The sequence below is a fragment of the Drosophila innubila genome (assembly GCF_004354385.1).
Source record: "Drosophila innubila isolate TH190305 chromosome 3L unlocalized genomic scaffold, UK_Dinn_1.0 0_D_3L, whole genome shotgun sequence".
Taxonomy (NCBI): domain Eukaryota; kingdom Metazoa; phylum Arthropoda; class Insecta; order Diptera; family Drosophilidae; genus Drosophila; species Drosophila innubila.
Window position 1 is genome coordinate 1,492,145 of NW_022995376.1, and position 26,998 is coordinate 1,519,142.

The 26,998-nt window shown below is 35.6% G+C and overlaps 6 protein-coding genes across 9 annotated transcripts; 2 read left to right on the forward strand and 4 right to left on the reverse strand.

The window, feature by feature from the left end:
- Positions 1-137: 137 nt before the first annotated feature.
- LOC117787397 (cytochrome b reductase 1) lies at positions 138-7,836 on the reverse strand. Of its 3 annotated transcripts, none has more exons than XM_034625909.1 (4): positions 7,694-7,836; positions 1,371-1,583; positions 930-1,293; positions 138-603 (listed from the first exon to the last, which is right to left on the reverse strand). In XM_034625909.1, exons 2-4 carry the CDS (start codon positions 1,561-1,563, stop codon positions 435-437), a joined length of 726 nt encoding a protein of 241 aa, XP_034481800.1. In that variant the 5' UTR covers positions 1,564-1,583; positions 7,694-7,836; the 3' UTR covers positions 138-434. The 3 variants fall into 3 exon arrangements, with proteins under 3 accessions (XP_034481800.1, XP_034481799.1, XP_034481798.1); XM_034625908.1 differs by lacking the exon at positions 7,694-7,836 and adding an exon at positions 7,235-7,265; XM_034625907.1 differs by lacking the exon at positions 7,694-7,836 and adding an exon at positions 6,290-6,744.
- Positions 7,837-8,534: 698 nt separating this feature from the next.
- LOC117787398 (elongator complex protein 5) lies at positions 8,535-10,917 on the forward strand. The gene is made up of 3 exons (XM_034625910.1): positions 8,535-8,684; positions 8,747-9,392; positions 10,312-10,917. The coding sequence occupies exons 1-3, from the start codon at positions 8,636-8,638 to the stop codon at positions 10,403-10,405; spliced, it is 789 nt and encodes a 262-aa protein (XP_034481801.1). The 5' UTR covers positions 8,535-8,635; the 3' UTR covers positions 10,406-10,917.
- A 693-nt stretch (positions 10,918-11,610) lies between these two features.
- LOC117788563 (xylosyltransferase oxt) lies at positions 11,611-18,210 on the reverse strand. Of its 2 annotated transcripts, none has more exons than XM_034627349.1 (4): positions 17,307-18,210; positions 16,200-16,393; positions 13,008-14,217; positions 11,611-12,308 (listed from the first exon to the last, which is right to left on the reverse strand). In XM_034627349.1, exons 1-4 carry the CDS (start codon positions 18,028-18,030, stop codon positions 11,734-11,736), a joined length of 2,703 nt encoding a protein of 900 aa, XP_034483240.1. In that variant the 5' UTR covers positions 18,031-18,210; the 3' UTR covers positions 11,611-11,733. The 2 variants fall into 2 exon arrangements, with proteins under 2 accessions (XP_034483240.1, XP_034483239.1); XM_034627348.1 differs by having other exon boundaries at positions 11,611-12,317.
- A 445-nt stretch (positions 18,211-18,655) lies between these two features.
- On the forward strand, positions 18,656-19,545 carry LOC117787320 (translation initiation factor IF-2). The gene is made up of 2 exons (XM_034625812.1): positions 18,656-19,158; positions 19,228-19,545. Exons 1-2 carry the CDS (start codon positions 18,834-18,836, stop codon positions 19,398-19,400), a joined length of 498 nt encoding a protein of 165 aa, XP_034481703.1. The 5' UTR covers positions 18,656-18,833; the 3' UTR covers positions 19,401-19,545.
- A 235-nt stretch (positions 19,546-19,780) lies between these two features.
- LOC117788153 (protein ecdysoneless) lies at positions 19,781-24,824 on the reverse strand. The gene is made up of 4 exons (XM_034626822.1): positions 24,277-24,824; positions 22,251-23,069; positions 20,801-21,312; positions 19,781-20,384 (listed from the first exon to the last, which is right to left on the reverse strand). Exons 1-4 carry the CDS (start codon positions 24,572-24,574, stop codon positions 19,905-19,907), a joined length of 2,109 nt encoding a protein of 702 aa, XP_034482713.1. The 5' UTR covers positions 24,575-24,824; the 3' UTR covers positions 19,781-19,904.
- A 375-nt stretch (positions 24,825-25,199) lies between these two features.
- On the reverse strand, positions 25,200-26,998 carry LOC117787669 (putative neutral sphingomyelinase). The gene is made up of 2 exons (XM_034626248.1): positions 26,796-26,998; positions 25,200-26,615 (listed from the first exon to the last, which is right to left on the reverse strand). Exons 1-2 carry the CDS (start codon positions 26,834-26,836, stop codon positions 25,367-25,369), a joined length of 1,290 nt encoding a protein of 429 aa, XP_034482139.1. The 5' UTR covers positions 26,837-26,998; the 3' UTR covers positions 25,200-25,366.

A 26,998-nucleotide genomic window follows, 5' to 3' on the forward strand; every position in this document is an offset into this window, starting at 1 on the left:
AATATTGTTCCAACTACTTAATATCTTAGTATTAACTTAACCTATTTTAATTTCCAATCAAAAATATTTAAATAAATGTTTATAAAATATGTTTTCTGATTACAGCGTTATTTATTTATGATAAAGATATAGATACATATAGCAGTATATATTACATATATTTGTATAATACAGATGTCAGATCGAGTCACGTTACGGAATAAACACAATTTTGAATGTGAGGCTCACTCAGGTAACTTTTTGTCACAAATCATTTTGTTTATCAATTATTTACTATTATAATTAAATCATGTAACTTTAACAATTCTCAAATAAGCAATTAAAAGAAGAAGCAGCACCAATCGCAACTCGTTCTTTCTTTCTCTCAGGGATTTTGTGTTATATTTATTTTGTGCACAGTTTTGAGCTTAAGTAAATGAATGAGAGATGAGAATCTACTCATTGGTAGCGCCGGAGAGCAGAGCCGTGTCCTCGGCAAGGGGTTTACGCTTGTAGGACGGCTCTGTGGCCAGGTAGACAACGAGGCCACCAAAGATCACATAGAGAACACCAATGATGTTGGCCAACACTGCAGAAGCGGGCAACGTCGAATAGTTGGCACCCCTAGAAGAACATTTATCGATAGTATATATTAATTAGGAGCTCAAAATAATGATAATGATAATGCTAATGCTAATGCTAATGCTAATGCTAATGCTAATGCTAATGCTAATGCTAATGCTAATGCTAATGCTAATGCTAATGCTAATGATAATGATAATGATAATGATAATGATAATGATAATGATAATGATAATGATAATGATAATGATAATGATAATGATAATGATAATGATAATGATAATGATAATGATAATGATAATGATATTTATAATGATAATAATAATGATAATGATAATGATAATCATGAAGATACTTAGTCAACTTACAATGCAAAAATGGCCTTCTCGGTGATTCCCATGACGGCGCTGGCAATGGCCAAAACAAATCCAAAGAGTCCAAAATAAATGTGCAACGGCATCAGGGCAATCTTGTAATTCTCCCGCATTCCCGGCACCAGGAATGCCATGAAACCAGCCACATATTGCAGGCCAAAGATGATGACAGCCGAGAGGCCAAGCCAAGAGTGCAGTGAGTACAAATTTGGAATTGGGGGATCGACCAGATTATGCGAATCGAAGACTGTCTTCAGGGCAATCACCGTCAGTATGAAGGCGGCCAAATGGATGCCGGCGTGGGTGAGTTTCAATGTCTTCTTGCGCGTGGTGCGAAAACCGCGATACACCAATATGGCTAGAAATAAATAAAAATATATAAATGCCAATTGTTGCACCTTCTTCCGGCCAAGATAAACGCATTCAATGACTTACAATTGCCATACAAAAAAATAAATCCAATGGTCATAAACAACGGATGCCAATTAAACTCCAACTTGGGATTCGCTGAGCCACCCAATCCACCCAAATGTTGACCAACCCAAGTCCCAACGAGCACAATCATCGTCAGTCCACACAGCTGTGTCACCACATACAGCACCTTGAAGTTGATCAGCGATGGATCCATGTTGGACTTGTTCTCGTTGCCTAAAAGCAAAAAATATATAACAAGGACGGAAAAATTTTTTTTAACTTAATAAATTTTATATGCAGAATCAATTTAGAGACAAAATATTGATCAACATGACATTCCGCATAAAAATCGGTTAGTTTTTGACAAATTAATGTAAGTTTGAAGTCTGGTAATACTTTAGACTGGCAACTTAACAAGTCCAAATTTTTGTCAGATTTCTCTTGATTTTTTACAGAAAAATTAAACCTCTCAAAATCAAATTTGAGGTGTCGTTTTATACTAATTTGGGCCCCAGGAGTTGTTTAAAAGTAAAAACTCTAAACATAAAATTTTGAAAAGAATATTTTTTGCAAAAAGTCAAAGGGGGGAGTACATGATTTTTTCGGAAAAATATCGACAATAATTTTTTTCTTAAAGTTAATAATGTTTATATACAGAATCAATCTAGCGACCAAATCATGACCAAAATGCCATTCCGATTGAAAATCGAAGTAGTTTTGGCAAAGTTATGCAAGTTTGAATTTGGTGAAACCTTTGACTTAGCAACTTTACAAGTCAAAATTTTTGTCAATTTTGGCATGATTTTTTACAGAAAAATGAAACCTCCCAAAATCAAATTTAAAGTGTCGTTTTATACTAATTTGGGCCCCAGGAGTTGTTTAAAAGTGAAAACTCAGGATTTAAAATTTTGAAAAAAATATTTTTTGCAAGAAGTCAAAGGGGGGAGTACATGATTTTGTCGGAAAAAAATCCAAAATTATTTTTTTCTTAAAGTTGATAATATTTAAATGCAGAATCAAATTAGACACCAAATTATGACCAAAATGACATTCAGATCGAAAATCGGTTGAGTTTTGACAAAGTTATGCAAGTTTGAAGTTGGTGAAACCTTTGACTTAGCAATTTTACAAGTCAAAATTTTTGTCAATTTTGGCATGATTTTTTACAGAAAAATGAAACCTCCCAAAATCAAATTTAAAGTGTCGTTTCATACTAATTTGGGCCCCAGGAGTTGTTTAAAAGTGAAAACTCAGGATTTAAAATTTTGAAAAAAATATTTTTTGCAAAAAGTCAAAGGGGGGAGTACATGATTTTGTCGGAAAAAAATTGAAAATAAATTTTTTCTTAAAGTTAATAATATTTATATACAGAATTAATCTAGAGACCAAATAATGACCAAAATGGCATTCGGCATGAAAATCGGTTCAAAAATGACAAAGTTATGCAGGTTTAAAGTCTAGAATTTCTAGATGACGTTAATATATAGAGCATAATTTAATGAAAATAGGTTAAATTACAAAAGTAATTATAAAACTGAGCAGAATGGTCGGAATCTTAATTCTCTTGATGGACTGCAATTGCATTTTTGATCACTTATGATCCATTAATTAAAACACAATCTTGATGGCTTTATTGACCCGTCAATTCAGTTTCTACATAGCTGACATATGATATCATAACCACACGACATACAAGCCGGACAATAACAAAACAAAGCAAAATAAAACAAGCTTGGTTTGTAATTCCAGAGATCTGGCGATCGATAAACATAGTCTCGATAAACAGAGTAGCGATAAACAACGGCAAACTGAGATCTTTAAACAACAGCACCTTATGTTTAATAAATCCGAATTGTAGTGATTAGATTACACACTTGAAGTCACAATATTTTAGGAATAACACTATGCGTCCAGCATTTTAATTGTTTGCCCAAAATTCTAAGATATGGTGTAAAAATGATTTATAGGTTGGGTTGAGAGTTTCTTCTTATCAGTAGAACGTGTAAACATTGTCTGGTAGCCTCAAAACAATCTTCGGTAGTGGCAAAATGATACCAAATCGCTTTAAATAGCATTGTTCAACGTGTATCTATAGTTTGATAATGTTAGAATGGAAAAGAGTGGCAAAAAAAAAAGCGTGAATTGCAAATAAATTAAAAATTTTCTGCGTTCCATTGATGAATTGAAGTGTGTTGTTTTAGCAGCAAGTGTGATATATAATGAAGAAGCAAAACAAGTTAGATAAGTCAATCAGAGTTACTTTGAAACATAATAGCAACTGCTTGACTAATGCATTTAAATGAAAAAACTTTAAAAATTATATTTTTACTTTAATTTTTAAATTTTAAAATGAGAGCAAATAACTTTTAATGCAAGATGTATATTACCAAAATTTAAAAAACATTTTAGTAAATGGAAAATCAAAGGTATTTAAGATATTATTATTTTATTTTATTAAAATGGCATTAGAAAGAAAAATTAAATGCAAATATGTAGAAAATAAAAGTTAAAAATGAAAGTTAAAATCTTTTCGATTTTCGTAAAGAACATTTTAGTTGTGAAGGGTTTTGAAAAAAAATTTTAATTAAATGAATACCTTATTTTATTTTTTAATGGAAAATATGTGGTTAAATTATATTATTTTGAAAGTAAAATTTGCAAAAATATAAATACATTTAGATATTTAATTCTTCAGTTGAAAAACAAGAATTAAAATTTATTTATATGAAATGAAAAATAATTATTTATTTTTGCAGTCAAAAAAAAGTAATTCTCGACATTCCATTTAAAACTTCGATTTGTGAAACTGAACAAATCATTAAACAAACAGTAGGTGAACGTGTTAGATAGCTAAATTAAACAAGTTTATTTATTGCCTGAGTATAGAATCTATACTAAAGATAGATGTAAGAAGTTCACCTCAGTTCAAGGCAACCTTGATTTCACCTTATCTCTTATCAGTCGCTTGAATTGAAGTTTAAACAAGCAAATGATATGCAAATTGACAACTAGAGTCATAAGTAAATCAAGTTAAATTAAATGTGGCACACACTTTACAATGTGGCACGTGCCACACGTTATACAATAATAAATTTGGACTTTTTATTTAATATTTTAGGCAGTGAAATTGATACTAAAATACATATTAATAGTGATTAAAGAGCACATTATTAATAATGGACTGTTAGTTAAGCATAGTTTTGTTGTAGTTGTTGTGCAACAAAGCGTTGCAACAAATCGTGCGCAAAATTTGAAGGTAATGAATGGCTCAAAAAGAGAAAAACAAGAAAGAGAGAAAAAAACAATCTACATAAAAAGTAAAACTTTTTGAAGATGCGACGACTTTGGAAAAGCGTAAAAAGTTGAAGACAGCAAAAGTAAAAAAAATAATATAAATAAAGCAGCGCACAAAAATGCTGAAAAACTAAAGTGAAATTCAAGTTGGTGCGAACGTGCGAAGATGTTGATGACTCTGCAGAAGGAGAGGGAAAATAAAAAAAAAGGAGCAGACAGACGGACAGACAGACAGACAGACAGACAGACAGATATTAGGAGGAGGAGACCGGAGATGGACAAGTAGGCGTAGGATTGACAGGGGCGTAGCCAAAGGGGGACAGAGCTATAAATTCATAGTTAAGCATTATTTTCAAGCAAGTTTCGATGATGTGAAAGTTAAAAATATGTGAATATTCAATTGGACGATATTGAAATGGAACTGCAATTTTGTTGTTATTTTCGTATCTAACCAATCTGAATTACTTCTTTTATACTTGCTATTAAGCCCTTTTTACTAACGCAGCTAATCAAACCATTTAATATTTAAAAAGCCCTCAAATTATCCGAACATAAAATTAAATTTTAAAATTGGAGTTTTCTTAAATTAAAATATATTTTAAATGATTTATTTTATTTTTAAGCTGGAGTTTTTCAATTAAAATATATTTTAATTTAATTTACCTTCTTTGACTTGTGTAATTTATTTTTAAATATTTTTAAAAAAATAATATGAATAAATAAAATAAATGTTTATAAATTTTTATTTATTAATAAACAAATGAAAATGTTCATAAAATGGCATCCCCTTTTTGCGATCAGCTGACTACGCCTTTGCGATGAGCATTTGTAATGCAATTGCAACGGCATCTCTATCCCGCTCTCTTTGTATGCACTGCACTGCTTTCTTCTTTCTCTCCACACGACTGTCCGTCTGTCCGTCTGTACGTTTAGCTGTCTTTCTGTTTAAGTGCGTTTTGTTATAACTTTTACTAATTCGAAACTAAAACGTTTTTTGAAGCCAAAACCATAATTTAAATTTACAGTGACTAGCAGTTTATTTGAACCACAACTCTTGCATGTTAAAAAATTTTAAATGAACTTATTTCACCTTTTAATAAGACTATGTATTATTATTATGTATCAAAATCAATTTTACGAGTGTATAAAATTCAGGATGGAGTATTTAAATGTAACAATAATTTTTATTTGCCATTTTTATTATAAAAATTTAAATAGGTTTTTTTTCAAAATGATAGTAAGCGAAAAAGATTAAATTTTTTAGGTTACCGTTTTTTGTTTTGGAAACCTAAAGGAATTTAGAACAATTTTACATTAAAAAGTCAATTTCTTAAAAAATGTCCCTTCGGATTATTTCGCAATAAAGGGGTAGATATTATTTAACTTAAAAAAAGAGTAATTCTGTGTCCATTAAATACAAATTTAAGACAAAAGCTTAATTTTGTATTTAGATTTTCAAATAAATGTAATTATAAAATTTTTTCAAAAATCGCAAATTATTTCATATTTTGCAGTAGAAATTTAAAATAATTGCAATAGTTAAGCTCCGTGATAAAAACAAAACATAGTTAAAAATGCAGTGGATCAAATAAGCTGTCACCCACTGTGCAGTGTACATGTTGTTGCGGTTGTTGTTGTTGTTTTACCTATATTCGCAGCCGCATCGGCGTTAACAATTGTTATTGGCTGCACTTGTTCTGTTATTGTTGTTAATGTTGTTTTTGGTTGTTGTTGTTGTTGCTGTTCAGCCTTGCCATTATTTTCACCATTTGTTGTTGCTGCTGCTGTATTTGTTGTTGTTGTTGTCAGCTCAACAACAGCAACAGGCTCGGCTTTAACTTCGATTGAGGTCGACATCGATGTTGACGTTTTTGTCGCCTGCGTCGCCTGCTCAATGTCCAAATCCTTTGACATGTTAACACTTAAAAATCAATACACGATTTCTTGTCTAATTGTTGTTGTTGTTGTTGTTGCACTTTTGATTTGCATGCAGAATAACAATATTTAATTGCAAGCAAACACACACACGACACACACCCACACACAAGCAACAACTACAAATACACCGCAAGACAACCGAGCACCTCAAAGTGCAATGCGCAACTGAATTTCAAATTGCCGCTTTACACAAGCCGAACCGCCAACAGCGACAGCGACAGCGACGCGCACCGCAACGTTGGCAGCAAAAAGCTTAGACGCTATAAATAACTCGCATGGGAGTTGCAGCTTTTTTATTAGAGCTTTAATAGCTGGTTCATATGCTTGTAAAGTGTCTGCTAATTATAACAAATAATTGTTTTAATTTTTAATGCAATTTTTTGAGCTCTCTAAACAGTGTTGTTTAATAATTATAATGGCTAATAGAAAATCGCATGCAATTGCCCAATGCAGCCTTGTTGTTGTTGTTGGTATGCAAGACACGTACTAAAAGAGGGGAGAGGAATAAAATTGCGCATTCCTTTGACTTAATTAAAATTTTTGCTGAGCTGCATATCAATTAACACGTTGTCTTTAGTTTAATAACATGTTCTATGCATAATAATAATAATTGCACTTGACACTCCCTCCCACTTGCACTTCTTATCACTTACCCAGCGAGAAGAGCATCTCGTATGTTTGTTTCCGTTTCCTTTTTAATTGGATGAATTTTAAACGTGCTAATAGCAATTTTTTAATTTTAACTATTTTTCTTAAATATTAATTTTGCTTATTTTCTGCCTTTACAGCTGTCTTAACTTGTTGAGCAAATTGTATTTTATGCAGGATTTAAGTTGTTCTGAACTCATCCATATGGATGCAGCGAAAATATCTGCAAAGGCAGCGACGGCGACGTCAACAGTGACGCCTCCGCATTTCCCCTTAAAAGCTGCAAGCAAAGCTTTTCGATAAAAGCTCACAGTATTTACTTGATACCAACACAGTTACCAATACAAACATGCACACACAGTTGCTGTAAACCACTTGTTGACTATTATATTGATGATACACTCATTCTTTTGTTATATTTCTGCACTTTCCAAACACAATAAATAATTTAAAATATTACTTACAATCTTATTTGCCAGTTAAGGTGTTAGTTAACTTTAAACTCTGCCACGCGACTGCCGAAAAAAAATATAGACAAGAACGCCGCGTTGAAAGAGAACCACAACTAAACTGAGTGTCAAAAATAATAACCACAACAACCACGACAGCATCGCGACGTCAGCGTCGACGTCGACGCTATCGCGGCGTCAACATCATAAGTAAACAATTTAAGATCCTATAGTAAACAGTGTGCGTGTCATTGACCGGTTATCAGCAACACTTCAAGAGGAAGAAGAGGACTAGTTCAAGGTTACACTTTCCCTTAATCGGATTTGTAATCGATCTACCTGCCCATGTTTAATTTACTGTTGTTATTGTTTACTCAATTGGAAAATGCGGCTATATCAAATGTCAGCTGAGCGATATTTAAGTATCGCTTAGCAGCAAAATATCGATAGCTCAGCTGTGACGCATAATTACAGTGTTGTCAGGGCAGCTTTTTTATGGTCAAATTGAAAGTGCAATTGCAGCCGGCGGGAATTTTTTCTGTCGTTTTTTAGATGCTTTGCTGCTGTTCCCTTATTTTACTCTAGCAAGAATACTCGTAAGTTTGCAGTAAGAACAAAATTTTTAAATTGGTAAATCATGGTGAGCCAGATTACGTTAAGACACCACAAAGAGGGTTTTAGTAAAGTAATTAGTTTTTTATATCTTCTCAAATTTTCTTTATTTTAATTTTTTCAAATCTGTCTTTAACGGTCATATTCTGGCTTGATGTAGCTTTTTTCCACAAAGCTGCCACCACTGATTCAGATGTGCGATATTTATATAACGCATAAAGAAATGGTAGATTACAAAATATCGATAGCTCAGCTGCGGCTAAACGTGCATCGCTAAAAACAGACGGATAAGAACAACAAGAAATTGCAGTTGAATTTCTTATTTAGTGCAAAATTAAATGCAACATGCTTTCCAATTTGATTGTGACCAATCAGAAGGTCGTGCTAATAATTGGTGAGTGTATATAGTTAATAAATATATTGAAAGTATGATAAATATACATGTTTATGTTGCAGATCAACTGAATCGCGAGAGAATCGCAACAAAGTTCATTGACAGCTTGCTGCAAGAGCAGGGCAAGGGGGCTGAAAAGGTGAAGGTGCTGCCAATTGGCACGCAACTCAAGCACGTGGACAACATTGAGACACTGCTGAACAACAACAACAACAACCCAGCTGAACCAACAAAAACCACAACAAATACAGCTTGCAATGTCATATTGCCAACACTCGCCGATTTGTTGTGTTATCATTGCCCCGCCCACATCTTTGACTTTATCAACAAGCTGCGTCGCAGCGAGCAAGTGAGTCGCGTCTTCCTCTGGGCCTCCCCTCACCTCCTGCCCCATGTGGACGCGGAGTATATACTTGCCGGCTGCGAGTATCTAGCGGAGTTGGTTCTCCGTCTGGAGACAGACACCACATTGTCCCTGTTATCCCGCAAGCCCGGCGGCGCTGTCAGCAACAAACGCTACTCGTGTCAAGTCTCCAAGACGGAGTTCAAGGTTACACCTCTCTCGGAGTCTCTGGAGGGGAAACCAACAGCTGTCAAGCAAGAGGATGCCGTCCAGGCTGCCGATCCTGGCGCTGGCGGCACCTTTAAAATCGAACTGGACGAGGATGAAGTCGTGGCACGCAATGCACTCACTTTGCCATACGAGCGGTAAGTTAAAGAATCATTAAAACTTAGTATAATATTTAAAAAACCCAGATAAGATTGGGACAAGGGATGTAGAACCTTAAAATTGCAAATAAGAAAAGTATTCCAAGCACAATATTAGAAAAAATCTAATAAAGGACAAAGTATCTTGAATTTTGGCGAATGCAGAAATTAGAAAACTACAATTATAGAAATATTCCGAACACAAAGAAAAAAATCTTTTATATTAAATTTAGTACAAAGAATCTTGGAATTTGCCGTCAGCAGAAACTAGGAAATTCAAATAAGACAAATATTCCAAACACAATATTTATAAAAATCCAATTTGCTTATATTAGGACAAACTATCTTGAATTTTTCTGAAAGCAGAAACTAAAATACTTAAATAAAAAAAATATACCGAGCAAAAATTAGGAAAAATGTGATCTACTTATTTTAGGATAAAGTATCTTGAATTTTTGCCGACAGCAGAAACTAGGAAATTCAAACAAAAAAAAAAACAAATCTGTACACAAAAATAGAAAAATTGCTGCTTCTTTAATGTTAGAAAAAAGTAGCTTGGATTTTTCCAAATTCTGTTGAATTCTCCTTTGAAATAATTATGTTTATTTGTATTTTATAATGTGAATCCTTTTCAATAGATTTTTTAAGCTTATTTCAATTTTTTTTTAAGCTTATTTCGGATTCTCTTAAATTTTGGAATTTTGTTTTCCTAATATTGTTAGTTTTTGCATATCCTGTGTTTCTTATTTTTCACTCCTGGTTTTGGAATTCTTTGTATTATTTATTACATTTCTAGCAGATTTCGAATTCTTTTAATTATTTCCCCCTCAGCTTTTTTTATGCCTGTTCAAATTTCATAATTATTGTAAATGTTGTATTTTTTTATACTCACTTGAATTGTTTTTCTGTTATCCAACAGCACCAGCGATACAGCAGAGGGCAACATTATATATACACCCGATGCAGATGATGATTTCGATGATGAGGATCCCGATGAGGATCTGTTGATCTAAAAATAAGTGCTCGCACAGTAAACGGCAGTACAAATGGCCTTGGCTTTAAATATTTACATAGGTCTAAACATACAATACAAAAATAACACAAATAACAATAATGTTACCTGTAAGCGAGCTCAATTGAATTTTCAAATTCCGGCCCAATAATGAAAATAGAGAATGAATCTTAAAAAAACGTGTTCTATTAGTTGAATTGTTGAAATTGTTTTTACTAAAATGCTATAGATACATACGATAAGTATATGTCCAGTGTTACAATTGCATCGCATAGTTTTACAATACTTAAACACTAAACAATTTGTTTGTAATACTCGTAAAAATTCACACAGACACTCCTGATACTCTTTCACACCAAATCTCATTACCACATTTACATATATCACAACAATCTAGAAGAGAATAATATTGCATTGCAAAATTGCATTAAATTTGAGTTTTGAGATTTAGATCAAGTTTAAGTTTAACAAGTAGATATGGAGAAAAAATTGTTTTGAATGCCCTGTCATAGCTAATTGACTTGAAGTTAAAGTGTAGAGATAGTTAATGGAACTATTTGTGCTAAATTTTAAACTTTTCTAGCTATTGTCAGGTAATTTTTGAATATTTACAGATTTGATTTATTCTTTAAATAATGGTTTTTCTTTACTACTATAAAGTTTATGTACATTTTTCTCTAGTTTTGTGGTTATTGAAATTGTACTTTTATTGTAAGAAGTACGGGCATTAAATGTACATTTCTAAATAAACAAAAAAAAAAAAAAGGATTGAAAGAGCGTAAAGGACAAACATTTTTAAATATAAATTATAAAATTATACAAAAATAAATTATTTGTTAATTTTCAACAACAAATTAATAAATAACATATATTTTGATTTTAATAAAAAAGTTATGAAATAATAAATAAATTTAAATATTTATGAAATTAGTTTTTATATTGAAATCAGAATTTTCTATTCAACCAGCTCATTTTTTTTTTTGTGAAATTATTTTTTTTAACTTATAACTATCTGCTATTAAAAACTAGAAAAAATGTACATAAACTTTGTAATGGAAACAGAATTGAAAATAATTTTTGAAAAGATAGGCAAGGGCATTCACAGTGCGTTGAGCATAATATTCTTGGCTAAAAATCTATGTGAATTGTGACACATATGGTACTATATATATATATAAAGTTGGTTAAAACACGCAGACACACATACAATACATAGACAGAGAGGAGGACATGTTATTTACACAACAAAATTAATAACAAAATTGGGGTATCAATGGTAGCGTTTTCATTAAAATGGCTATAACAACTCGAGGGGATTCCCCATTATTATTATCGGCGTTTGATCAGTGCCTCAATATCGCTCTTGGGATCGAGGGCCAGTGAACTCCAATTGGTATCCTGGCAGAGCGGCAGCTCGGGAAGCACAGCGGGTTCATTCACAATGCACGTTTCACGCAACTGAAAGAACTTGCCCACCAATTGATCAATGTGGCTATTTAATTGTTGACCAACAAGCTGGGAATTGGCCAAAGCCTCTTGACGCAACGCAAAGACATCGTCATCATTGTGCAGATGCTGTTGCCATTCCACGGGCAGCTCAAACTCATCCGGCAGCGACAGACCGAGTCCTCCATTCTGGCTCTGAGCCGCGGCAACTGTTGCCAGTGGCGTACCATTGGCATAGGACAGGGGTGTGACCAGAAACTTGAGCTGTGCATAGATGGAGGTGCGTCCAATTAGCTTGGCTGTCCAGATGCCCGGTGTGAGCGGTTGCTTCAGCAGCGTCTTGGAGTGATTGATGACATCGATGCGCGATTCCTCCACATGCAGCTCATTGAAATCCTGCAGGCGTCCCAGGGGATCCAGCCACAGCAGCGTCAGGTTGTACGAGTGACCAACATCATCTGCAGATCCTAAATGAATATTTAAAATACAAATTAATATACATAATTTTTTTATAAAAAAAATAATATTATTTTTTCTTGATATTTTTGACTGTAATGAAAAAATCTATATTTATCTAGGCCGGACTTTAAGTAATTTATGTAAATTCAAATAGAATCTTAAATATAGCCAATGAAAAAACAAATATCTGAAAAGATTTCAATGATTTTTCGTAAATACTTCAACATTTAAAAAAATTCTTGGTACTCCTTAACTAATGAATTCAAAAAGAGTTTTAAATCTTTTTAAAAATGTTTTTACTTATATGCTAACTATTTCTATATACCTCCTATGATCGAATAAGCTATTTTAGTGTTTTAAACTATTCTCAAAACTGACCTTTAAACTTTAAAAATAAATACTCTTTTTTTAAATTTTAAAAATTTCAATGATTTTTCGTAAATATTTCAATGATTCAAAAAATTCTTGGTACTCCTTGCCTAATGAATTTAAAGAGTTTAAAATCTTTTTAAAAATGTTTTTACTTACATGCTTACTATTTCTACATACCTCTTATGATCGAATAAGCTATTTTAGTGTTTTAAACTATTCTCAAAACTGAACTTTAAAAATAAATACCCTTTTTTTTTAATTTCTAGTCTTTTTTGTTTTTTTTTTTAATTGGCTATTTCACAGCTTTAAGTTCTGGCAACACTGACCTGCAACTCCCTGGTATGTGTAGCTGAGCAGCAGCTCACTTCTGGGTCCCAGCAGCTTGGCAAAGTTGCGAGCCACTTGCTCCTTCTGATCAAAGTCCGTGGAGACCTCAAAGTTGCGCAGTCGCTTGCTGAATCGAGCATTCCTCGCCAGCTTGCCATGCTGCACGGGACGCACTCGTGTCTCCAGCTGCAGCTGCTTGGAGTCATTGCTACGCTGGACACTGAAGCGCACCAGGAATCCCTTGTACTGATCCCGATGCAGATAATGCGTTAATTCCAGCAATTCTAGCGCTTGTAGTTTCCTTTGCTGGGCGGCAAGTCGCATGAGACTATCGCCCACAGTGCGTGCCAAATCATCGCCAGCTCCATGCAGATCCTCGTGATGATACAGCGATTGCCAGTAGCCATGCAGATTGGCATATTCGCTAGTATATGGACCATACAGCCATTCCTCCAGCTGCAACAGCACAGCCTGATTAATAATCGGCTCAAATTTGCGGGCAAAGTATAAGGATTTCGTCTCCGTAGCCTGAAGACGTGCCCAATCCTCGGGCTTAAAGTCATTGGGACTGCAGCCACACCAGTCCACCACATGCTTGTACTGACACTTGCAGCCCAGTTTTCTCTTCCAGTTGGTCACATGCAGATTATTGTCCACATAGCTGTGACAATGCGCCGTATTCCTCAGCACAGTGTGGAAAAAGGATTCGGCGGGCAGCAACGTATGTCGAAAGAGTAACAACAGTTCCTGCAGCAATTTATCATCCTTAGCGGGATGCGTTACATAGTCCACAAAGGGACGGGAAAGTGCCACCCAATCGCTGCCACCATCCACCTGTATTCCCGCAGGTAATTTGCGATCTCCAATTCGCCACATGTGCGTATCACACTCCACGAATGTCTTGTCCAATCCCTGTTTCTGTATAAAACGCTGTGTTTCTCTGCCATGTCCCTTCACAAAGTTGCGTCCACGATTTGCACTTAGAAAATCCACCAGTTTATCAAGTGTTTTCACCGGAAAATCACTTTCACTCAGATTGATCACGAAATCCCATTGCCAGCTGGACTCTAATAGATCCTGCATGCTTTGCAGGAGCATTGTCAGCAGGGAGGCACCGCCCCAAATGGTTGAGAAACGCTTCCGAGCCAGCCGAATATTACGAAACTTGGGTTCCAGCTCCAACAGTTGGCGATACAGATAATCCTGACGCTGTAGCAATGATAAAATAAAGATAAAGATATTTAATTTTTAAAATATGTATATTTCATCCTAAAAAATTAACTTATTTCTTAGAAAATCGATCGATTGTTTCTATAGGTTAAAACAAGTGGACTCTGCACTAAAAGTTGATTTTCGACCGATTATTCCCATGGTAGCTATATGATATATAAAACCGAATTAAAGCAAATTTGGTTGGAATGTACAAAACCAAGTTAAATGCATATTCTATCAGTTTGATAAAGATATCTCAAAAAACAAATAACCTATTTCATACTAAAAGTTGATTTTTGACCGGTCGGTCCTATGACAGCTATATGATATAGTCGACCGATTTGAACGAGCTTTAGTCAGGATGGACAAGACCATGTTAAATGCATATTCTATCAGTTTGGTTAAGATATCTCAAAAAACAAAAAACTTTTTCATACTAAAACTTCATTTTCGATGTAACGTTCCTATGGCAGCCATATGATATAGTGAACCGATTTTAACCAAACTTGGTCAGGATGTATAATATCAGCCCAGATGCATATTCTATCAGTTTGGTTCTGATATCTCAACAAAAAAAAAATTTTCATACTAAAACTTCATTTTTGATGTATTGTTCCTATGGCAGCTATATGATATAGTGGCTCGATTCAAAAATAAAAACAAAATTGATCTGCCTATGGTATCTGGGAACCTTTATACCAAGTTTAAAGTCTCTAGCTCTTATGGTTTCTGAGATCGACGCGTTCAAAAAGACAAATGGCTCAATCGACTCGGCTGTTGATCCTGATCAAGCATATATATACTGTGGGGGTCTGCCACGCTCACTTCTGCCTGTTACATACATTCTGCCAAACACATTATACCTTTTTTTCAGGGTATAAATATATAGCTTTTAAACATAAACTGATAGTTGGGAATTTCCAAATTACCGAAATTTCAAACTCAATCATTTTCAGTATACACTTTTGCTTATGTCTGTGCGATTAAAGCACAATCCATTATTAAATCACAATCACTTAGCTCGAGGAATTCTGCAATTAAGCAAGAATTTGCAATCGCTATCAAAAAATTGGACTACCAACAAAATATTAACTCACAACATAAACTAATAGTTTTAAATTAGCAAATTTCCGACACAGGTCAAATGCGAGTTGACGACAAATTTTGATATGTTTACAGGGAATTTCCCACTAATAATTATATTATGAAAGTTCCACTAAGGATTGGGTATATAAGGTGATGCTACACTGAGGAAGACATCAGATGTTTTTTCAGGTTTTTTTCAGATCGTTAAATTGGTTAACCAAGTTAAACAAAATGAAAATCATTTTAATTGGACTTCAAATCGCAATTCTTGCAGTGATGGGAATTAAAGTAAGTTTGTCTATCTAATGCGCTTGAATATTAAATTAAAAGTTTAACTTAATTATTAGGGATATCCCAATTCGGCTCCGGGATTCGAATTGGGAGTTCGTTTGGATTTGGATGGACGATATCCGAGCCCTCCGAATTTTGATTATGGATATTGATTATGAAAATGAATACGGAAATCCATATGGAAATCAATTTGTTAACAAATTTGTCTTAAATTTGGGAGGGAGTATATACTGGTTAAATTAAAAGATCAATTTTAATAATTTACGATTTGATTTAATACTATGTTATTCTACTTGTATCTTTGTAATTTTGTAAAATCTTTTCACAAACCTCAAGAAACCAATATCTATATCTATAAATAAATTACTATTAAAAAAATAATTTTTCCTAAAATGCTTGCTTCAATTTGATAACTATTATTAAAAATGTAAGTTTAAAATTCTTGTTCTGTTATGCAATCTTTGTAAATTGTCTGACAGTTTAATTAGCACAAATGATGAAACGCGCTTTAATTAACAAATCCGGCAGAGTGTCTATAGTATAGACTCTACACCCTGCTATTCTCCCTCCCTCCTATACCCTCCCCTTCCCGGTTTACTCACCGCATCCACGTGAATGTAGTAGACATGTTGTGGGGCATAAAGTGCTCGGAGCAGTCGATGAACTTGTCTCAATGCTCGTCCATTTAACGTCAGCAGAAATGCAATCCGAACTTGTTGTTGTTGCTGCTGCTGTTGTTGTTGATGTTGTTGTTCTCCAGGGGCTGGACTACTAGCTGCCAGTTGGGCGGTGAATTCTATGGAATATATCACATTATATATGCATCAATTAATCAAGCTAATCAACTGATTCTCTACATTGCAAAATCTAAATTATAATCCATTCTTTTCGTTACTATCGTTAGTATCGAATTTTAAAATTTCATGCGTTTCTAGTCGATTAGGAAATGCAATTGACAGTATAGTATTTTAATCAGATATATTTTTTTAAAGTATATTTTTTATCAAATTAAATTATTTACAGAAGTGTTGACTTATTATTAGCCAAAATTGAATTTTTTTAATAAAAAAAAATATATTTCCGGCAAAGATAAATATCTTTCTATATATATCTATATAAATATTCATCGATATATCGATAATTTATCGATAGCTCAATTTCTGTGATCTATAAAAATATATATCGATAATTTATCGATTGCTTAATTTCTTCTCAAAAAACATGTTAATACTATTCAATTTCCAGAGTTTTTTGACAGAAATATTTATCTACAAATATATATGTGTATAAAAACTATAAATATATCGATACTATCTCGATAGCTTTTCGATACCTCAATTTCTGCACAACATACCATTTGACATATATCCAAATTTTGTTAACTACAAATATTTATCGACAAATAAAATTCTAAAATTTATCGAAAACTTAATTTCTTCTCAACAACATGTTACTTATAAAAAAAACCGAGTTCGCGAATATATATTTTTGACAAAAATATTGATCTACAGAAGTATATATCGATAATTTATCGATAACTCCATTTGTTCTCAACATAACAATGTCACTAATATTCAACTTGAGTTCCGGAATATATTATTGACAGATTATTTTTTACAAATAGATATCGATAAATCGATAATTTATCGATAACTCAAAATCTTCTGAATACCAGATTTATCGACATAAATGCACACCATTCTACTTACTGGCAATGCCCGTTTCATAGACATTCATGGCATAGAATCCACCACAGATTTCCTTGGCATTCCCGAGACACTTCATGTTGCAGCTGGAATCGGGCAGCTTGGCGGAGCTGGGAGGAGCATCGAAGCCGCAAAAGCACTCACGGGCATACTGAACACCCGCATAGGGATAACCCGATTGCAGGCAGAGTTCAATGCAACCAACCGGTGAATTGGACGTTTTGAAGCTGGTGAAATAACCGGCGAGCAGGCGTGAATCCTTCTCATCCCGATAGCAACCCAGGGCCACATTGGCCGTATGATTGCCGGCTGGGCAGCTACTGTGCAGTTTGGTGGCATAGAAGCGTCCAGCTTGGATGGCACAGGCAATCTTAGCGATATGTTGACGGCAGTCTTTCGTCTTGGCACGTTGTAGTGCCGATATTGCTTCCTTGGCATGGAAATCACATTCGGGCTGGAAGCCCAGTTGTTTGGCCGTTAAGGCTGCTGCAGTTTTAGTCGGCTGCACTGCATCCAGTTCCGTTGCCGACTCCGCTGCCAGCTCCGGTTCCGGTTCGTGGACATCACGTTGAGTGCGGAGTGCGCCCGCCAAATCAATGTCCAGCGATTTGTAGGCCAGAAACAGCTGTATGGCAATTATAAACAAGAGTATTATAAAGTAGGAACGGTAGCGTCGCAGCCAGCGCATGGATAATGAGGATTGTTGTTGTGGTTGTTGTTGCTCCATCAGCAGCGTCTCCAAGAATGCACACGTTTTTTGTTGTTGTTGCTGCTTGTGGCTTTTGTCGTTCTATGGCTGCGCGGCAGTGGCATGTCCAGCGTTTGTTTTATTGTTGCATATATATTTACAAATTGCCCTAATTTAATTGCATTTTACTTAAAACACTACCGCATTGCACTTGGAAATACTGATATTGTAAAATATCGATAAATTACATACCACTGTTAAGTTAACAGTGTTAACATCAACAGCGATATGTTAAATAACATTCTGTTATAGGTATTTACAACAGTGATGCCAGCTGCTTGCCACCAAATCAGAACGCACTGATCAGATAAAAATGGAAATACATTTTTTGTAATTTTATTTATTTATTTTTTTTTTTTGTAAATAAGATGCAACATAAAATATTTTGCTAATATAAGGCAATAAAAGGCTAAATTGGCGACACTCATATATTTGCAGTGCAAACATTTTAACAACAGCTGACTGTAAGATAACATTATGTTATAAAATGTTTACGCTCTGCAAACATATAAACAACAGCTGACTGTAAGATAACATTATGTTAAGGGTATTCCCGTAATGTTTACGCTCTGCAAACATATCAACAGCTGACTGTGAGATCGTAATGTGTTTCTTTCGAGAGTTCAATCATTTATTAAAAAAATAATTTATAAGAAGTTAATAGCATTCACTAGCATTCGCTAAAATAAACCCTGCAACACTGCCAGTTATCGCTTTGCACATTTTGCCTGGCAAGCGCAAACAGCATACCAGTTTATAAGCAAAAATAAACAAATTGCAAAATGGTTGATCCGAACAGAAAAATTAATCGAATGCCAGATAAGGATGTTAATTTTCTGGACGAATGCGAGTCCGAGTTTGCCTTACGCTACAGCACAGACGATGCGGAATTTATGGCGCACTGTGCTAAACCCGTGCCGGAGCCACCACTGGTGGATAACTGGATGAGCGGTGGCGGTGGAGGGGGTGGAGGAGGAAGCGGTGGTGGTAGAGGTGGAGCAAGTCCCTATAATAACCGTTATAATGGCGGACAGCGCAGAGGAGGCGGTGATCGTGGCTGGGGAAGACGTGGAGGCGGCGGAGGCTATCAACCCGATCGCTTCAGAGGTGGCATCAAATTAACATTTGTAAATAACATATGTAATTAACATGTGTAATCGAAACTCGCATTTACAGATAATCGTCGTCATAGACATGAGGAATATCCACGCCGGGAACATGGCGCTGCAGCTGGAGGAGAGCGTCCCTATGAGCGCCGGCCACGTCAAGAGCAGCCGCAACAGCAGCGGGGATCCCCCATGAATGTGAGGCGCGATTATGGCAACTTTGTGCCCGCCTCTAGAGATTAACGAATTTGCATGTTTCCAAGTGTACCATTTGCCTAAACACACACACACGCATAGCTATACATATATATTGGTAATTGAATGTTAACAACTAGTGATGTAAATAAAAATCGATACATCTGAAAATATCGATAGTGCGCCTATTAAATATTACTGAATCACACATATCGACAAACAGTTATTGCTTATCTCGATTTATCGTCTTACCATAATCGTAATAGTATTTATTTTGTTAGCAAAAAAAGTTTAAATATTTCAAAATAAGATCAAAGCAGAAGCACTAACAGTCACTCAAAAAATCATTGTACATCCGTAAACTGGAAGATGATAAAATGAATTAACATCGATGTCCGATATTTTCGATATCAAAATATTACTACCGATTTACATTACTAACACACACACATAGATTTATTGGTATTGGTATTTGAATGCTAAAGACATAATATGACTGTAAACTTATTTGCTAAATGATGATGATGTTCCTGTTTCTCCTTTTTTTGTGTTCTAGACAGCGGACTCCGATAACTTATCGGTTTTATCCTCTTTTGTTGCTGTTGTTGTTGTAGCAGCGGACATGCCCACGCCCATGGCGTTAAAGAGATTGGAGACGGGTCCTGCCCCGCCCATCTGGGACTTGTAGCTGTCCATCATGTTGCGCAGTGTGTTTACATTTATGTTAATCGGTTCAAAGTCCTCGATGTCATCAAAATCGTCATCGGTGGCACTGCGCTGTGTAGGGTTGTCGCTCTTCCCGTGGAAGGATTTGCCAACTGTTGTTTGGGCCAGTTCCTTGTCCATTTGCTCCATGTACGCCTTGATGTTGCGATCCAAACGATAGTTATCCTGACTAGTGTTGGACAGCGCATCAAAATTACGCTCCAGATCCTCCTCGTCAGCGTAATCGCTCATCTCGGAGTTGGAATCCCAGTTGTCCTCCGGTATCACAAAGTCCAGAAAATTGCGCACGTGTGTGCTGTCCTGTTCCTAGTGGAGTGAATATATATCGGGAATACAAAATAAATGTCAATATTCCGATTTTTGAAAAGTATAATCGATATTTTCAGAACGCCATTTAGCCCTAAACTTAATAAAAAGTGATTTGGAAAAAATTCGATAATTTTTTACTCGATAAATTATTATCAATATATCGATATTTATAGACATTTTATCAACCACTTTGTTTCAAAATAGTATTTATCGACATATCAATGTTTGTTCAAACACCTCAATTATCTCAAATAGTATTTATCGACATAGCTACATTTTATCGATAAATTTAATTGTCATAAATCACAATTGTCGATGTTTTATCATCCACCTCAATTGTCTAATTATGGAATCTGTCAACATATCGATATGTTATCGATAACAGTTATCGACATTTTATCGATAACACATACCTGTTCGTCGGCTTGAATAAGAGAATTTCGCTGACACGCTTTGCGCATGGAGGGATTCTTCTTGATCTTGCTGGCAGCACTAGGACTTGCCACCGTTGCTTCTGGTTCCGCCTCCGGTTCATCATCATCATCCGAGTCGAGTTGGGCGCCCGCTTCCGCCTGCGTCTCAATGCCCTCAAAATTGGACTGTCTGTCCAGGAATTGCGACAGCTGTTTGGTAAACTCGGCAGCATTAACATCCCCATTGGGATTATAGAGTTTCTGGGGACCATAACGTTGCTGCAACATGGCATCCAAATCCTCGGCACTGATGTTGAGCCAATCATCGGCATCACTGGGCAACAGATTGTTCTCCACATCACGAAGTTGCTCCTCGGCCGTGTGCAACAGCAGCTCGAGGATTTGAGCGCCAACCCGAGGAGCTGTGCGAAAGCGTTCCTGATTCGCCTTAAAGTACTCCTTGGCCTGGTTCAGTAGACGCACTTGCTCCGCGCTGCCTTCTAGATGATTTCCTATACGAATATCGAAAAATATTATTAACAATACGAAAATGTGGTAATAAAAATTGGAAAAACAGAACTAAAAAGCATTTAATACGCAAATTGAAATTGGGAAACCAAAATCTGGAATACTGTAATAAGGAATTAAAAACAGGGTATAATACCGGAACCGTAGACGAAATAAATTATTTGTTAAGAACCGAATCGGTAACAAAAAATTCTATGTTGTTTTCTGAATTTATATTTTGTTTTCTTTAAAAAAAATACCTTAAAATTTAAATTAGGTTTGTATCGTTAAAATAACGAATTTTTATCATTTTTGGTAATCTTAAAAAAATCTGTAAGTCCGATGTTTTTCTACCAGGGATAACTAATAACCATCCTTTGGGATTAACTCACAGTTATGTACGATTTTTTGAGTTTTTGACCGATTTCCGAAAATAGATCGTCGATGCGCCAGGATGACCTGATTTTTTTTTTACAGATATTGCTTATATATCGTATCATCCATTGATGATACAGCGTTTTCAAAAATAAAAAAAAACCAAATTCACTATGTCCTAACGTACATGTGTACAAATCTGTTAATATTTATTTTTTTAATAACATTTAATTTTTTTAAATTTAATTGTTGTACCGGTACGTACCGGATCCGAAACAGAACCTTTTACCGAAATAGTTGTTTCGGTACGCACTAGAAGTTTCGGATTAATTCCCTGCTAGTAACATAATTCCTAATTTTGACAATAACTCTTTTTGTCATCCATAATAATTTTTTTTTTAAATTTTTTAAATCTAATATTTTTTGTTGAATTTCCTATTTTATGATTTCTGTTTTTACTGCCTTATCTTGGTTTTCTAAATTCTTTTCTTAGTTTTTTTCTTTTCTTTTTTTGTAATTTCTTAAAAACTATTCGAAATTCTTATGAGGTACAGTTCTTTATAATTACCAAAGTAATCCTTGCTTTTTAGACTGTGAAGATAAGCACGCCAGGCGGGAGATTTATCATTGAGTAGCTCCTCCGCTTGTTTCGCCTGACTGGCGAGTATCTCCAAGCCACTGGCCAGCTTTACACCTAGGAGTTGCTCCTTGTAGGCCTCCGGCTGCGACACCGCATCCTTTAGCTGCCAGCCAAGACGACGCTCGGGAATATATTGACTATGCATCAACATGGCATACAGACAACGTGTAAATGCGACATTTGTGCGAATTCTCTGCGATTCCGGCGGAAAGTAGCGCATGCTTCTAATCGCCTTCGTATCCAACGTGTCCCGCTCGCAGAAAGCACGCACCGCTGAGGCCACCAGACCAGGACGTTGCTTAAGCAGCTGTGCCGCATTTTGTGGCAACTCCACAATTTGTCTGTGTATCGAAGCATGACGCACTGCATCCTGAAATTCCCGTAATCTCGCCTCTATACAGTTTTGTATATCCTGCGAGCAACGGTAGAGTGTGGGATTTAAACGTATGCGATGCACAGCCATCGACATGGGGAGCAACTTGCTCTGCCCTGTCGTCATTGAGTTCTGTATCAATTGAAGTCCTCCATTGACTATATAGACACGTTGTTCACACGTCTCCGGACTCGCCCAATCGGGCAACACATCGGCGGCCTCAATTAACAGAAATTCACCATCGGCATCGCAGACGCGAACTATGTAATCCTCTCGAGCTTTGCTCAACTCGCTCAGCAGATAGACAATGAACCATTCGTCGCCAATGTTGTCGCCGTAATGTGTCACTCCGTGCAAATGGGGCGGAAGCACGCCTGAAATTAGCCCAAATATACAGAAAATATGTTATAATTACTGTGCGTCAAAAATGTATTGGCACACCTCTAATTAAACTCAAGATTTTAAATCATACAGTGATCTGGTACAAATACGAAAATAAAATTTTTTTTAAGTTAATTATTTTTGAATGCAGAATCAATTTTCAGAACAAATAATGATCAAAATGGCACACCCCATGAAAATCGGTTCAAAATTGACAAAGTTATGAGAGTTTGAAATCTGGTAAGACTCTGGTCTGACAACTTTACAAGTGAAATTTTTTGTCAACTTTGGCCTGATTTTTTACAAAAAAAATGAAACCTCTCAGAATCAAATTTAAAGTGTCGTTTTATACTAATTTGGCCACCAGGAGTTGTTTAAAAGTGAAAACTCAGGTTTTAAAATTTGGAAAAAAATATTTTTTTCAAAAAGTCAAAGGGGGGAGTACATGATTTTGTCGGAAAAAAATCGAAAATAAATTTTTTTGTAAGTTAATAATATTTATATGCAGAATCAATGTAGAGACCGAACAATTATCAAAATGACATCCCGCTTGAAAATCGGTTGAGTTTTGACAAAGCTATGATAGTTTGAAATTGATTAAACCTTGCACTTAGCTACTTTACAAGTCAAATTTTTTGTCCGATTTCTCTTGATTTTTTACAGAAAAATAAAAGTTCCCAGAATCAAGTTTCAAGTGTTGTTTTATACTAATTACGATATAAGGAGTTGATTAGAAGTGAAAACTTGAGATTTAAAATTTTCAATTTTCAAATTTCCAAAGGGGGGACCCTTGCCATCAAACCATGGCTAAAATCGAAAAAATATGAAAGTTTCTAAATTAACAATATTTGAATGCAGAATGAATTAAGAGATCAAACTATGATCAAAATGACATTTCGCTTGAAAATCGGCTAAGTTTTGCCAAAGTTATGACAGTTTAAAGTTAGAGTACAAGTCAAAATCAGATTTCGAATTTTTATTTTAAAAATCTTATATTTGTTTCCAGATTTTGGTATACTTTGTATTATTTGTGTAAATTCTAATTGGGATTCGTTCAAAAAATAAAATAATAAAAATAATAAAAATTTTGTTAAAATAACTACTTAAAATAACTACCGCTCAAAATACTGCTAGGCATTCATTCATAACTATTGGTGTGCGAGTACACTTTGAGTTCACTGTATATACAGAAGCACTTACGCTCTTCCTGCTGCTCCTCTTCCTCGTCATCCTCTTTGTCGTCTGCTTCGTTAAGCAGACGTTCCTCGGCGCTGCCCGTGCGCAGCTGCAGCTGAAATTCATCCTTGTGCCAAATATAACAACGTTCTGTGACTTTCTTCTCCACAATTGCCATGCAATCTTCGCGTATTTTCTCCAGCTCTTGACGCAGTTGCTCATCGCTGCGTTCTTTCTGATCCGTTAGCTTGGGAAATATATAATACTCCACGAAATCATCTTCACGCACAAATTCCAAGTTGGCACCAGGAAGTTTACTCATCTTTCACTCTCTCTCTCTCGCACTCTTTGTTGTCTGGCTTTTGTTTTGTTTTGTTTGGCCGTGACTCAGAATCAAGTGCACAACACGTTGTGTCCTTTTTCGTTTGTTGCTTCTGGCCAAAAATAGCACAAATATGATTTTCACAATAATAGTTCAGCAAATGGCACCGTTTATGGCTATTGCAACTATTTTTAAACAAATTCTCATTTATTATTTGCCAAAAAAAGCACTATGTTGCAACGAGAGCTGTTGCTGTACGATAACGATAATAATAGCTATAAATATTCATCAGAGCCACTGTTGCCAACTTAGTTATTTTGTAGCTAAATCTGGCTATTTTCAGAGTTCGTTTGCTAGTAAAATTTCCAAATTGCTTTTAGCTGGAAATTTGGCTATTATAAATATATATATATATATAAAATATTCAGATTTAAGAAAAGTAATACATATAAAGAAAAATATAAAATTGAAGAAAAACAATAAAACCACACAATATTTTTGTTGAATTTTGCGTACATATTTATTATTTTAGCTGTTTAAATTCTAGCAGCACTGTTTGCTGTTGCCAATCGACATACACTCGATAGCGATAGACAAAGCTATCAATATTTGAAACATCTTGTTCTTAAATGAGAAAGAGACCACTTTATTGCATTGAATGTTACAGCTGAGGCAGAATTTAGGCGATTTATATTTAAAACTATATATATAAAATAAATATAGCACTTGGGCTACACTTTAAATGCTTCTTGAGCTTCTTAAATGTCCGGTTTGATGAGAAAAATTGTTAAATCAATATATATATTCATACTTTTGTGCATGCAGCAGCATTATTTCCATAGATTTTTTGCCCTGCAACACACCATTACGTTCCATATAGTTCCAAATGGAAGCCATAAACAGACAAAACAATATGACGCCAAATACAATAAACTTGAGTAACAAATAAATGGTTTTAAGTCCAACTGGCGCTGTAAATTCCACAAGTAGCACTAGGAGTACAAATAGAACTGTTGCAGCACTATAATATAATAAACGATCCGTGTTTAATTGCAATAAGGAAGCATCGCACAAGGACAAGGCTTCATTTAAAGCTGCTGTCCTGGCAGCTGGCAATTGTTGGGCCACATCCAAGCAAATGTTGGCTGGAATCTCTTCTGCATTGCCATCTCCAGCTCCCAATTCTCTTGAGACTTGCTCAGCGATTCTACACTCCACTTGCTCCACAATAACTGGAGATTCTGCCGTTCTGGACAAACTGGTCAATCTTAATTTGGCCAGCACTGCTTCATGATCCGAATAGCTAAATTTCTGACCAGGCACACGCTCTGGAAATGGCAGCGTATACTCCACAATCTCAGCATTGATATGATCTGCTCCCCGCACAAATATATGATCAATGCGTATGCCTAGAGGATTCTTTTCCAGCGCACGTGGCGATGTATATGAATTCCTGCCACATTCATTGGTACGAATTGTATCCGAGCCGCAGCTGTCTTTCATTTTGGATGTATACAACAGCACCTTGTAGGTAATATCCTGTGGCTGTGTATTCAGATCACCGGCGAGAATCTGCAGCACCGAATTCCCACGCGTTGCCTCAATAAACTGAGCGGTGTCAAATGCCTGAATTACTCGATGTGTCTTGTACTCATCATTGTCATTGTCATATTCCGCATGCAGATGCGCATTATAAAGATGTAGTATATGTTCGCCAACGAGAATGCGACAGAGTCCAACTCCTTTGCCGCCAAACCAATCGGCATGCTGAATGCGATGGAAATAACCATTAAGAGACCAGGCATGAAACAGCGTACCTAATATGGGATATCTGGATAAGACCAGCAAGCCAGCGCCAATGACACCGCTGTGAAAGTAATGGGAATAGGGCAATACACTCGATGTGCCCTGCTGCAGTTGCTCGCTGTCCAGCTGGGACCAGACTTCCTGCAATGACACAATATCATATTGTCCGCTGCTCAGCTCCTTGCATATGGCCTCAACGCGTGTCGCTCGATCGCTGGAGACAAATGGTATACCCCTGTAATTAGATCAATTCATTATAATTCAATTATGACAACGTAAACAAACTTCGATCTATGCGCGTGACCAAATTGAGTAAAAGGTATCAAGGTGAAATACTAACAAGGTGGTAACTGACCACTGGCAAGTGCATACACCACCTTGTTTATAACTTCACCATGAAATATACCACACACACCATATATTTAACGTTAGAATTTTTAGCTCCAGCAGCAGCATTGTGTTATGTTTTGTGGTTGCACTGTTTCACGCCACCTCATTTGCTACAACTGGCGTACGGTGTACGCGGTTGGCGTCGATAAGATTACAATTTTGTTGCTAAACAATTCAGCATTTTATTAGTGTTAGTTATGCGCAGCTTCTGACTCACTTGAAGTTGGC

Excerpts from the sequence above, each read along its gene's own strand:
- LOC117787397 (XM_034625907.1), bottom strand. The coding sequence starts at position 6,557 with ATGTCAAAGGATTTGGACATTGAGCAGGCGACGCAGGCGACAAAAACG. Across the intron at positions 1,584-6,289 it reads CGATGCGGCTGCGAATATAG|GCAACGAGAACAAGTCCAAC; the intron begins GTAAAACAACAA and ends TTTTGCTTTTAG. Across the intron at positions 1,294-1,370 it reads TATTTTTTTGTATGGCAATT|CCATATTGGTGTATCGCGGT; the intron begins GTAAGTCATTGA and ends ATTTATTTCTAG.
- LOC117787398 (XM_034625910.1), top strand. The coding sequence starts at position 8,636 with ATGCTTTCCAATTTGATTGTGACCAATCAGAAGGTCGTGCTAATAATT. Across the intron at positions 8,685-8,746 it reads GAAGGTCGTGCTAATAATTG|ATCAACTGAATCGCGAGAGA; the intron begins GTGAGTGTATAT and ends TTTATGTTGCAG. Across the intron at positions 9,393-10,311 it reads CTCACTTTGCCATACGAGCG|CACCAGCGATACAGCAGAGG; the intron begins GTAAGTTAAAGA and ends GTTATCCAACAG.
- LOC117788563 (XM_034627348.1), bottom strand. The coding sequence starts at position 18,030 with ATGGAGCAACAACAACCACAACAACAATCCTCATTATCCATGCGCTGG. Across the intron at positions 16,394-17,306 it reads CTATGAAACGGGCATTGCCA|AATTCACCGCCCAACTGGCA; the intron begins GTAAGTAGAATG and ends TATATTCCATAG. Across the intron at positions 14,218-16,199 it reads ACTACATTCACGTGGATGCG|CGTCAGGATTATCTGTATCG; the intron begins GTGAGTAAACCG and ends TCATTGCTACAG.
- LOC117787320 (XM_034625812.1), top strand. The coding sequence starts at position 18,834 with ATGGTTGATCCGAACAGAAAAATTAATCGAATGCCAGATAAGGATGTT. Across the intron at positions 19,159-19,227 it reads TCAACCCGATCGCTTCAGAG|ATAATCGTCGTCATAGACAT; the intron begins GTGGCATCAAAT and ends TCGCATTTACAG.
- LOC117788153 (XM_034626822.1), bottom strand. The coding sequence starts at position 24,574 with ATGAGTAAACTTCCTGGTGCCAACTTGGAATTTGTGCGTGAAGATGAT. Across the intron at positions 23,070-24,276 it reads AGAGGAGCAGCAGGAAGAGC|GCGTGCTTCCGCCCCATTTG; the intron begins GTAAGTGCTTCT and ends GGCTAATTTCAG. Across the intron at positions 20,385-20,800 it reads TTATTCAAGCCGACGAACAG|GAACAGGACAGCACACACGT; the intron begins GTATGTGTTATC and ends TCACTCCACTAG.
- LOC117787669 (XM_034626248.1), bottom strand. The coding sequence starts at position 26,836 with ATGCTGCTGCTGGAGCTAAAAATTCTAACGTTAAATATATG. Across the intron at positions 26,616-26,795 it reads ATTCTAACGTTAAATATATG|GGGTATACCATTTGTCTCCA; the intron begins GTGTGTGTGGTA and ends ATCTAATTACAG.